Genomic DNA, 13,296 nt, shown 5'->3' with positions numbered 1-13,296 from the left:
CAAGACGAGACAAATCACTTCTATTCTCGCTTCGAGGCAAGCAACACTGAGGCGTGCATGAGAGCATCAGTTTTTCCGGACGACTGTGTGATCACGCTCTCCGTAGTGCGTACAGCCCAGTACATCACTAGGGCAAAGTTGCCTGCCATCCAGGACCTCTACACCAGACGGTGTCAGAGGAAGGCCCTAAAAATTGTCAAAGACCCCAGCCACCCCAGTCATAGACTGTTCTCTATACTACTGCATGGCAAGCGGTACCGGAGTGCCAAGTCTAGGACAGAAAGGCTTCTCAATAGTTTTTACCCCCAAGCCATAAGACTCCTGAACAGGTAACCAATGGTTACCCAGACAAAGAAGCGGTTCTGACATGGTGTACAGGGAGAACACTAAGAACTGCCCATGTTCTGAATTCTGTCACTGTCCATTTCAAAAGTGCTAAACAAATTGTTATATTGACTACGTACGTCCGAGCTCGCTCATTAATGGCTTGATCAAAATTAGGGATGGCCTCATATTCACCTGTCGTCCCCTTATGCCATAGTTTGTGCATCTCAATCGTCATTACAAACCACATTTGTTTATGCAAGTCAGCAATAGCAGCTGTTTTTTAAAGTCAGTAAATGAGACTGAATGAACTGTTTCCCTGCCAGACAAGGCTCTCCTGATAGGCAGCTGTAGCAGTGGTAATATGTTGGGACTGCTGTTGGGACAGCTTTATGTAGGCCCTAACAGTTTGTGGGCACCGTTTGTCACCGTTATAGTGCAATTCGTGTATTGTTGTGTTGTGTAGTGGCTTTGCTGGCATGCATCTCACAGTACTAGCAAAAAGTGCTCTTCACTGACAAGTCGTGGTTTTGTCTCACCAGGGGTGATGGTCGAATTTGCGTTTATCGTCGAAAAAATGTGCGTTACACCGAGGCCTATACTCTGGAGCGGGATTTATTTGGAGGTGGACGGTCTGTCATGGTCTGCGGCCATCATCGGACTGTGCTTGTTGTCTCCAGTTGTATATCCAAAGTGAAACATTAACACATTTCTCATGACCAGTAATCTATAATCTGGGAGTTGACCATTTCCTTTCATTGCTGCAACATTATGACCATTGGGCACAATAAGGGCTTTATTCTGATTACTTTGGTGTTTGTCATAAAATGTATTGTATTTTCACTTGAGTATTGAGTTTATTGTGTACACATGTGGGGCTGTATGTATACATGACTTAAAACACCATGAGGCTATTGCTTTATAGGCTATTCTTAATTACATTTGCAAACAGTAACTACACATTTGGCTTTGTTCCACTGCAGTTACTGAGGTTTTCCTTTGTATTCTATCAGGCTCTGAGTTCAGGCCATCCTGATCATGAAACACACCCTCACACACCATGAGAAAGTGATCCAGTTATCACAGAAATAAACACTGCACAATCCCACAGGAAAAATTACAGTTGAAATTGCATTGAACCACGGATAATGGTAAGATAGATAACAAATGACAGGGTTATAATGATATTTATACAAAGTCAAATGTTACATTACGATACAACATTCAAAACATGAAAACATAACCACAAAAACATTAAAAGATGCATTATGCAGAATTCGCTCCGCCATTTCCTGGTTGCTTAAATTCGAATAGTTTGCCTAATTTCAGTTTATGTGACAAAACAAGCAAGTATAGTGTATAGAATCATTGTACCATCTAAAGCGTTGTGAAATATCTGTTCAATTAACGAAAAAATATATATTTTCAGCTGTTTGAAGCTGGTGTACAACAGCAAAGGTAAAATACGCAAAAATTAGAAAATAGTGGACATAGAACAGATCTACTGTTTCCTAGACTTGTGTTCAACGAGAATGACAGATCTGTAACATACATGTCTATGTGAATTTGGTCGGGTCGCTGAAAAAGTTACATATTGCAGCTTTAAAAACAGTTGGAGTGTAGTTTGAGAGTTCTAACTGTTTTCATCAAACAGAAAAACAACAATACATTTGGATAAACACATTTAGATTTTAAACAGTCCACTTTGCTTTTGCATTGCCATATAGTTGTTTAAGGTCATCTACAAGTCCATGCTAGGTAAAGCTCCACCTTATCTCAGTTCACTGGTCAAGATGGCAACACCCACCCGTAGCACGCGCTCCAGCAGGTGTATCTCACTGATCATCCCTAAAGCCAACACCTCATTTGGCCTCCTTTCGTTCCAGTTCTCTGCTGCCTGCGACTGGAACGAATTGCAAAAATCGCTGAAGTTGGAGACTTTTATCTCGCTTACCAACTTCAAACATCTGCTATCTGAGCAGCTAACCGATCCATCGGTAAATAGTCCACCCAATTTACCTACCTCATCCCCATACTGTTTATATTTATTTACTTTTCTGCTCTTTTGCACACCAATATCTCTACCTGTACTTGACCATCTGATCATTTATCAGTCCAGTGTTAATCTGCATAATTGTAATTATTCCCCTACCTCCTCATGCCTTTTGCACACAATGTATATAGACTCTCTTTTTTTTCTATTGTGTTATTGTTTACTCCATGTGTAACTCTGTGTTGTCTGTTCACACTGCTATGCTTTATCTTGGCCAGGTCGCAGTTGTAAATGAGAACTTGTTCTCAACTAGCCTACCTGGTTAAATAAAGGTGAGATAAAATAAAAATAAATAAAGGTGAACATTTTAGGGGTCATAGATTGGATCAGTGGTCATGGTTGATATGCATAAAAATGACTTCATAAGAGTAAACATTATTGCATAATCACTCATATACCTTCAAAATATTTGTCTGAAAAGCAAAAAAAACTTTAAAGCTATTTTTCTCAGATTTACTGTTTGTGTAGACTTACTTCTCTTTGCCTTTGTAGGGCAGTATTGCTCTAGCCTCTGTAGTCAAGATGTTTCTCCCTCCACCGCTCAGACCGTTCTACCTCCATTTTTGCCTCAACTCTCAAATGTTTTGATTTTGCTCAATTTCTTGTATCTCATCTTATTAATGTATGTGCTAATGTAATTCAGCTTTTAGCTGTCATAGTACACATGAAACACAAAGAGACTCCACCGCTCCGTCACTCGATGTGGCCGGTTTACTAACCACTGGTCCTGGCAACCCATCATTACACACTTCTAGCATCATTAAGCACACCTGCGCCCCATTATTAGACACACCTGGACTTCATCACCACCCTGATTACTCCCCCTTTATTTAGCCCTCTGTTGTCATCAGTCCTTAGGTGTTATTGCTTCTCTCACGTTCAGTACACGTCCCCATGTTTGTTGTTTTGTATCTGTCCAGTATTAAACTCACCTTCTTCACCTGCTTTCTGACCTGCTTTCTGACTCCCGGGGTATATGTTACACATGGCATGAGTCAAATCAAATGTATTTATAAAGTCCATTTTACATCAGCAGATGTCACTCAAACCAGCCTAAAACCCCAAACAGCAAGCAAGGCAGAAGCACGGTGGTTAGGAAAAACTCCTTGAAAGGGAGAAACCTAGTGAGGAACCAGGCTCTGAGGGGTGGCCAGTCCTGTTCTGGCTGTGCCAGGTGGAGATTATAAGAGTACATGGCCATTAAGGTCAGATTGTTCTTCAAGATGTTCAAATGTAATCACAGTGGTTGTAGAGGGTGCAACAGTACCTCAGGGTAAATGTCAGTTGGGTTTTCATAGCCAAGCATTCAGAGGTCGAAACAGCAAGTGCAGCAAATAGAGAGAGAGTCCAAAACAACAGGTCCAGGACAAGCTAGCATGTCCAGTGAACAGGTCAGGTTTCCATAGCCGCAGGCAGAACAGTTGAAACTGGAGCAGTGGCACGACCAGGTGGACTGGGGACAGCCAGGAGTCATCAGGCCAGGTATTCCCGAGGCAGGGTCCTAGGGCTCAGGTCCTCCTGTAGTCTTGAAAAAATTTGTAGAATTGCAGGAAATGTACTTCAAAACAAATGTTTCTCTGCCGTCAAGAGGGGTGCCACTAAAATGTTTTGCCCGCTAGGTGGCGCGGCCCCCAACCAAATCTTACTTAGGGCCCCCAAAAGGCTAGGGCCGACCCTGAGTGTCCTTCTTTATGAGCTGCTTTGGTCTTTTTATTTTCATCTGGGTTTGAAGTGCAAGTGTAAATTAAAATACACAGCGTATAGAGAAAGGAGTATGGGAGGAGAAACAATTAGTCCTCTCTTTTGTATGTCTATGGACCCTTATTATCTGAGTTGTTGGTTTAGGCTGAGTGGGTTCAAGGGCGACTAGGACTACGAGTTGTTGGTTTAGGCGGAGTGCTTTTCTACTGTAGCTCATAGAGTAGCCTAGACTTAGTAGTTTAATTGCTTATCAAATCAATCAGTCATTCAATTAATTGGTATACTGTTTAATACTGTTTAAATACTTATTTTCCACCATAATTTGCAAATAAATTGATTAAAAATCATACAATGTGATTTTCTGGATTTTTTTTCTAATTTTGTCTGTCATAGTTGAAGTGTACCTATGATGAAATTACAGGCCTCTCTCATCTTTTTAAGTGGGAGAACTTGCACAATTGGTGGCTGACTAAATACTTTTTTGCCCCACTGTATATAGCGTACCTCTTAAATTTTAAAAGCTGGACTAATGAATAAAAGAATGCAATGTATTTTACATCTACAGGATTACAAATATTTTCTAATTTAAAAATGACAAAGATGATGAATATGCACAGTTACATATAAACTTTTCTTGCAGTATACCATTTCACACAGTTTTTTATATTTCTCAACCAGGCAGCATATTGTAGTGTCTGTTAAATGTGTTTTGTGAAATCTTTGTAGGGTTTACCAACAAATGATCATTGTTCTGAAATAAATGGTACTGTAAGATACAGCAATCATTCCATGGTTCCTTATTCATTCGATTTTACAGTAAATACCAGTTGAATTATCATTCTCACCTGCAGGAACAGAGGGTGCAGGAACACGGGGTCCCGGATGACGGGGTGCAGGAGTAGAAAATAAACCACCCATTGTGTCTTGAGTCAATTGAAAATGTATTCAAAAAAATTCAGTGATTCAGTGTTTTTCCTATTTTATCTCCCAAGCTGTCTCTTTAAGAACCACCCACTCAGTATAAGATGAAAAGGCAAAACTCCTTGTCTCTCTTAGACGTGTACAGACCAAACATTGAAGACCTCCTTTTTCCTTTATTCTTGACATGGAATGCGTCATGTCTCAAAGTAAGTTTGACTTCTTTCTTTCAGTTTTTCATATATTTAATTTGTAATATTATTCAAATATACAGTTGAAGTCTGAAGTTTGCATACACATAGGTTGGAGTCATTAAAACTTGTTTTTCCACCACTCCTAAAAATGTTTAACAAACTATAGTTTTGGCAAGTCGGTTAGGACATCTACTTTGTGTATGACAAGTATTTTTTCCAACAATTGTTTACAGACGGATTATTTAACTTATAATTCACTGTATACACTAAGTTGACTGTGCCATTAAACAGCTTGGAAAATTCCAGAAAATTATGTCATGGCTTTAGAAGCTTTTGATAGGCTAATTGACATCATTTGAGTCAATTGGTTGGTGTACCTGTGGATGTATTTCAAGGCCTACCTTCAAACCCAATGCCTCTTTGCTTGACCTCATGGAAAATCAAAAGAAATCAGCCAAGACCTCAGAAAATAAGTTGTAGACCTCCACAATTCTGGTTCATCCTTGGGAGTATTTTCCAAATGCCTGAAGGTACCACGTTCATCGGTACAAACAATAGTACGTAAGTATAAACACCATTAGACCACGCAGCCATCATAACGCTCAGGAAGGAGACGTGTTCTGTCTCCTAGAGATGAACATACTTTTGTGCGAAAAGTGCAAATCAATCCCAGAACAACAGCAAAGGACCTTGTGAAGATGCTGGAGGAAACAGGTAAAAAAAGTATCTATATCCACAGTAAAACGACATAAATTGAAAGGCCGCTCAGCAAGGAAGAAGCAACTTCTCCAAAACCGCCATAAAAAAAGCCAAACTACGGTTTGCAGCTGCACATGGGGACAAAGATCATACTTTTTGGAAGAATGTCCACTGGTCTGATGAAACAAAATACAACTGTTTGGCCATAATGACCATTGTTATGTTTGGAGGAAAAAGGGGGAGGCTTGCAAGCCAAAGGACACCATCCCAACCGTGAAGCATGGGGGTGGCAGCATCATGTTGTGGGGGTGCTTTGCTGCAGGAGGGACTGGTGCACTTCACAAAATAGATGGCTTCATGAGAAAGGAAAATTATGTGGATATATTGAAGCAACATCTCAAGACATCAGTCAGGAAGTTAAAGCTTGGTCGCAAATGGGTCTTCCAAATGGACAATAACCCCAAGCATACTTCCAAAGTTGTGGCAAAATGGCTTAAGGACAACAAAGACAAGATATTGGAGTGGCCATCACAAAGCCCTGACCTCAATCCCATAGAACATTTGTGGGCAGAACTGAAAAGGCGTGTGCGAGCAAGGAGGCCTACAAACCTGACTCAGTTACACCAGCTCTACAGGAGGAATGGGTCAAAATGCATCCCTTATTGTGGGAAGCTTGTGGAAGGCTACCTGAAAAGTTTGACCCATATTAAAAAATGTGAAGGCAATGCTACCAAATACTAATTGAGTGTATGTAAACTTCTGACCCACTGGGAATGTGATGAAAGAAATAAAAGCTTAAATGAATCACTCTACTATTATTCTGACATTTCACATTCTTAAAATAAAGTGATGATCCTAACTGACCTAAGACAGTGAATTTATACTTGGATTAAATGTCAGGAATTGAAAAACTGAGTTTAAATGTATTTGGCTAAGGTGTATGTAAACTTCCGACTTCAACTGCATGTTATATTATTATATCTAAACTCAGCAAATAAAGAAATGTCCTCTCACTGTCAACTGCATATATTTTCAGCAAATTTAACATGTGTAAATATTTGTATGAACACAACAACATTCAACAACTGAGACATAAACTGTGGGGGGGGGGGGGGGGGGGCTCAAAATCAAAAGTAACAGTCAGTATCTGGTGTGGCCACCAACTCTGGCAGTTGTTGTTGCCATCCTGTACCTGTCCCGCAGGTGTGATGTTTGGATGTACCGATCCTGTGCAGGTGTTGTTACACGTGGTCTGCCACTGCGAGGACGATCAGCTGTCCGTCCTGTCTCCCTGTAGTGCTTTCTTAGGCGTCTCACAGTATGGTCATTGCAATTTATCGCCCGGGCCACATCTGCAGTCCTCATGCCTCCTTGCAGCATGCCTAAGGCATGTTCACGCAGATGAGCAAGGACCCTGGGCATCTTTCTTTTGGTGTTTTTCAGAGTCAGTAGAAAGGCCTCTTCAGTGTCCTAAGTTCTCATAACTGTGACCTTAATTGCCTATCGTCTGTAAGCTGTTAGTGTCTCAACGGCCGTTCCACAGGTGCATGTTCATTAATTGTTTATGTATCAATGAACAAGCATGGGAAACAGTGTTTAAACCCTTTACAATGAAGACCTGTGAGGTTATTTAGATTTTTATGAATTATCTTTGAAAGACAGGGCCCTGAAAAAGGGACATTTCTTTTTTTCTGAGTTTATTTCCACAAGTTTGTTTTCAGAATTCTCACACCAGATCAGAGAACAAGTATCATTGAGGTGTCAACTTGGCAAACACAGTTATCAGATAAAATATAATCCTGTAATATCTTGTTACTATGAACTGGCAATCATTGTTTCAACATTTTCTAGTTGAAATGTTAACATTAAATAAGCAATGCACTAAATACAGTGCAATACATTTGTTAGAAGGAACACAAAAAGTGATTTGGCAAAACGGTGTGAAAAATGGTGTAAAGATAGCAAACAATTCAAGTACAGAGCTGTAGAAAGAAGACGGTTAACAATGGAGAATAAAATGTAATACCAAATTGCACGTACCTGAATTATCTTTATTTTCTAATCTTTTCAAGGGAACTATTAACCTTATTTGTCATGCTAACATGCTTAATATCCAGACAGTGTCAAGGAAATGCTGACGGCTACCAAGGACCAGCGCATTATGACGTCCACCAAGGGTGAGAGCATGCTGATGGCCATCAAGGACGAGAGCATGCCGATGGCCACCAAGGACCAGTGTATGCTGACGGCCAAAAAGGACATCAAGGACCAAAGCATGTTGACGGCCACCAAGGATCAGTGCATGCTGACGGCCACAAAAGGACCATTGCATACTGATGGCCACCAAGGACGAGAGCATGCCGATGGCCACCAAGAACCAAAGTATATTGACGGCCACCAAGGAACAGAGCATGCTGACGGCCATCAAGGACCATACCAAGCTGACGGCCATCAAGGACCATACCAAGCTGACAGCCACCAAGTACCAGAGCATGCTGTCAAACAAGTACCAGAGCATACTGTTGGCCACCTAGGACCAGAGCATGCTGACAGCCACCAAGGACCATTGCATGCTGATTGTAACCAGGGACTAGCGCATGCTGATGGCCACCAAGGACCAGAGCAGGCTGACGGCCACCAAGGACCAGAGCATGCTGAAGGCCACCAAGGACCAGAGCAGACTGACAGCCAACAAGGCCACCAAGGACCGGAGCATGCTGACAGCCACCAAGGACCATCGCATGCTGATTGTACCCAGGGACTAGCGCATGCTGTTGGCCACCAAGGACCAGAGCAGGCTGTCGGCCACCAAGGACCAGAGCAGGCTGAAGGCCACCAAGGACCAGAGCAGGCTGACAGCCAACAAGGCCACCAAGGACTGGAGCATGCTGACGGCCACCAAGGACCAGCGTATGCTGACGGCCACCAAGGATCAGCACATGCTGACAGCCACCAAGACCCAGAGCATGCTGACGGCCACCATGGACCGAAGCATGCTGACGACCACCATGGACCGGAGCATGGTGATGGCCACCAAGGACATCAGCATGCTGACAGAAACCAAACACAAGAGCATGCTGACAGCCACCAAATTCCAGTGCATGCTGACGGACAAAAAGGCCACCAAGGACCAAAGCATGCTGACAGCCACCAAGGACCAGCGAATGCTGATGGCCAACAAGGACTGGAACATGCTGACGGCCACCAAGGACCGGACCATGCTGACGACTACCAAGACCCAGCACATGCTGACGGCAACCAAGGACCACAGCATGCTGACAGAAACCAAACACAAGAACATGCTGACGGCCACCAAATTCCAGCACATCCCGATGAACAAAAAGGCCACCAAGGACCAGAGCATGTTGATATTCACCAAGACCACCAAGGACCAAAGCATGCTGACATCCACCAAGGACTAGAGCAAAGAGAGATCTCAGGTAGGGTTGTGGTATCTCAGGTAGGGTTGTGGTATGACAATCTTTAGATTTCAGAGTCTTTCAGAGGTGCCATATCATGTAATTTATATACTCAAGACAAAGCAGTAATCCAGGATTATGGTGTGAACAACTGATCTACAATCTTTAGATTGTCATACCTTTTAACCTGTCCGATGCCATACACTGGTTTGCTATTATCCCGATCACATTACAATACATCATAACATTTTCTATCTTGCGTTTCAACTGCTGTTTAAAAGTGCTATTTATTATTGTCATAATGTTCATGTGAAATGGACCAAAACATGGTTGAAACCGTCATTTTGATCTCATGAATGTCAGTCATTGCAACCATAGCTCTATCTATGAATTTGCTAGAGGTTACATTTCTCCAGCCCCATCCCCAAGACTGTTTAACAAATAATGTGTCTGGGTACCCGCTTTGTTTGTCGAATCCCAGATAAAACATTTACAGGCAAGCCCATTTCATGTTAATATGGTCATCTCACAGTAGTTATAATAATATATTGCTTTTGCTTGTACCCTCCGTTGTAGCAGAATGTCTACGTCCAAGGAATCGGGTGTCATCTAATCCTGCGCAAGCTCAAATGAGTTAGTCATTAGAAGTAATATTTCACCATTCATTTCTCCACTAGTAACAAGAATCAACCCTTGAGAAGCCATAGAAAGCCATTTGAGAAAGGTTGATGGGAATTGAAGTTCTTCATTACTCCTCCCATTGTTTTTAGGTGGAGGCAACATTTTGAACATCGTGCTGCTGGGACAGACAGGCACTGGAAAGAGTGTGAGTGGCAACATAATCTTGGGACTTGACAACAAAGTCAGGGAATGTTTTTCATCACATGCAAGCTCTATACCTGTAACTACAAAGTGCCAGTGGATAGAGATGAAGGCACTTGGAACAGAAGTTAGGGTAATTGATACCCCAGACTTCTTTGATGAACATATAGAAAAATCAGGCAAACATCTTAAAGAATGCAGATCCCTCTGTCAGACAGGGTTGAGTGTGTACTTACTAGTGATTCAGATTGGCCGTTTCACAGAGGGTGAGAGAGGGACATTGAAACAATTGGAAAGTGAATTTAATGACAAAATTAGAAACAAAACTATTGTTCTCTTTACTCATGGAGAGGACCTAGATATAGACATAGATGAGTTCATCCAGACAGACCCTCATCTTAAAGAGATAGTAAATCTCTGTGGGGGGAGGCACTGTGTGTTCAGAAAGACTAGCACAGAGTGTCAACAAGTGGTAAATCTGATGAAGGAGATCTCCAAATTCCCAGGCCATGATCAAATGTTCCCAGAGTTATGTTCTTCTGAACTCAAACCATTAACGAGGATGCTACCTAATCAACAGGGGATGCCTTTACCCAAAAATATAAATTTTTTCAGAGGTGTCTTTTGGAGGTGCCATATCATTTAATTTATATCCTCAAGACAAAGCAGTAATCCAGGATTATGGTGTGAACAACTGATCTACAATGTTTAATTTCATTGATTACTTTCATATGAATTTAGCTATTAAAATGACTGCCTTGTCAGACCATTATTACTGTTCCAGCTGGCTGATAGGTGTTAGTAGATAGGTAATGTTAGCACAGAGAATGTTCAACCAACCTTTACTTGGTGACACATCCTCAATTCCCGACTTGGAAGACAACACATCTTTAACTTCTATGTTTAGTTGCAGAAGTTTAGTTTGAATTTAGCTCTGCTAAATGCTCTGCTATTAAATTAATTAAGTGTCTTTCTCCATGAAGTAATCCAACTAATCCAACTATGTGTACCTAGCCATCTTGTCTATTTGTCTATTTAAAATCATCTCATTGGTTGAGACAGGTCTCAATTACTGAGAGAAGATTCTAACTAGACAAGATGACGGAGTACACATAGTTGGATTACTTCATGGAGCAAGATATTTAATAAATTTAATAACGGAGCATTTTCTAAATTCAAACGAACCCCCTGCAAACTAGACATGTTGCCTTCCAAGTCGGGAATTGAGGAAGTAACGCCAAGTAAAGGTTAGTCGAAAATGATCTGTGCCACGCTTAACATTACTTATCTAATAACTCCCATCAGCCAGCTGGAACAGTAATAATGATCTGACTAGACTTTTTAATAGCTAATATTGTAATTTTTAGTTATAGAATATGAGTGACATGTATCGTTACAGCATTAGTTAGTTCTAAATATAGCCACTGACAGATATTTAGATTCATAAATACTTATTTTACCACAAATGTTCAGTATATTTTTTGTGAATATAAATGCTGTTGTTGGGACCTGTCTGCTTAGTTAACCCCCCCAAAAATCTATCAAAACTGGAGTTTAAAGCTTAAACATAAACTTTTTTTAAAAGCAATTTTAAAAGCCTTTTTTACAGGTCAGATATAGTAATACATAATTTCAGTCCAGAAATCCACATTTTGATGAAAAAACGTTATCACAACACCCAATTTTTGGGGGGTTTTCATAGAAATGGGTCAAAGAAAGGGGCGGCAGGTAGCTTAGTGGTTAGAGCGTTGCACTAGTCACCGAAAGTTTGTAAGATCGAATCCCCGAGCTGACAAGGTAAAAATCTGTTGTTCTGCCCCTGAACACGGCAGTTAACCCACTGTTCCTAGGCCAGTTAACCCACTGTTCCTAGGCCAGTTAACCCACTGTTCCTAGGCCAGTTAACCCACTGTTCCTGGGCCGTCATTATAAATAAGAATTTCTTCTTAACTGACTTGCCTAGTTAAATAAAGGGGGGAAAAAGGTTGAATTCAGCCACTGGAGTCACTCTTTAAGCTAGAAGAGCATTGTTAATTTGCTATGAGAATTAATGTTTAATTACTGTTGTCAATAAACCTGTTATGGTCAAAAGAACAATAAACTCAATTGTACTGTTTCTATTCCAGCATGCCCTTCATGGAGTAGATATGAGAGTTTTTCTAATAACTTAAATGTAAGTCTTCTTAATTTGTTACATAAGGAAATAAAATCCTGCAAACTAATTATTTCCCTGTTTACAAATAATCAAGACAAAGACCGTTTAACCATACTTTGAAACCACATTGTAATAAAAATTTATATTTTGGGTTATGATAAAGATACAAATGTTGTATGGGATCCAAATCAATGCCAAATATAGTAAGGACAAAGCATGTGTACTATGATTTGTGGTTTCAGACATGGATCTAAATACACTTGCGAAGCTGCAGTATGTACAGGATAAATAACATTGGACAGCTCTGTTCACTTCTAATTGCAGTTGCTGTACTCATAATATACAGGAGAACGATCGCCTTATGGCAAGGATAGCTCTGCTTCAAGCCTAGCTTCAGACAAAATCGTTAGGCAAGGTTAACTTAAGTGTAGGAAAGGATGAAACAGTGTCTGTGCCACCACTAAGTACAGATAGTAGTATAAATCCCCTCGCACAGTACCCGCAGCCGGACAACTTTCTCATGGCTTCTGGAGGGAAATGCTGTAGGAATGCTCAACAGGTGTCGCTCATTCAGCTGACAGAAACTTTCAACCGGTTCTCCCCATTAAGCAGCGAGTCCGAGTCAGAGGCCGAGCCTTCTCTGGACTCTACTCCTCCCGTTACGGGGTCTGATACGCTGAAGCCTCCCACCATTAGCCCTGACAAATTGAAAACCCTAGTCATTGGCAACTCCATTACCCGCAGTATTAGACTTAAAATGAATCATCCAGCGATCATACACTGTTTACCAGGGGGCAGGGCCACCGACATTAAGTCTAATCTGAAGATGGTGCTGGCTAAAGCTAAAACTGGCGAGTGTAGAGAGTACAGGGATATTGTTATCCACGTCGGCACCAACGATGTTAGGATGAAACAGTCAGAGGTCACCAAGCTCAACATAGCTTCAGCGTGTAAATTAGCTAGAAAGATGCTCTAACTCCCCTAGCTCCACAATGAAATAGAGTGCTGGCC

The 13,296-nt window shown here is 41.3% G+C and overlaps 1 protein-coding gene across 1 annotated transcript; it reads left to right on the top strand.

The window, feature by feature from the left end:
• The first annotated feature begins 5,132 nt into the window (after positions 1-5,132).
• On the top strand, positions 5,133-12,231 carry LOC149972948 (uncharacterized). Its single transcript, XM_090214981.1, has 3 exons — positions 5,133-5,205; positions 8,007-9,329; positions 10,079-12,231. The coding sequence occupies exon 2, from the start codon at positions 8,658-8,660 to the stop codon at positions 9,309-9,311; it is 654 nt and encodes a 217-aa protein (XP_090071107.1). The 5' UTR covers positions 5,133-5,205; positions 8,007-8,657; the 3' UTR covers positions 9,312-9,329; positions 10,079-12,231.
• The last annotated feature ends 1,065 nt before the right edge of the window (positions 12,232-13,296 follow it).

The sequence above is a fragment of the Oncorhynchus mykiss genome, chromosome 21, assembly GCF_057628025.1.
Source record: "Oncorhynchus mykiss isolate SJ-2025 chromosome 21, ASM5762802v1, whole genome shotgun sequence".
NCBI classification, from domain to species: domain Eukaryota; kingdom Metazoa; phylum Chordata; class Actinopteri; order Salmoniformes; family Salmonidae; genus Oncorhynchus; species Oncorhynchus mykiss.
The sequence above is the reverse complement of the archived record's forward strand: the minus strand, read 5'-3'. Positions and strand labels throughout refer to the sequence as shown.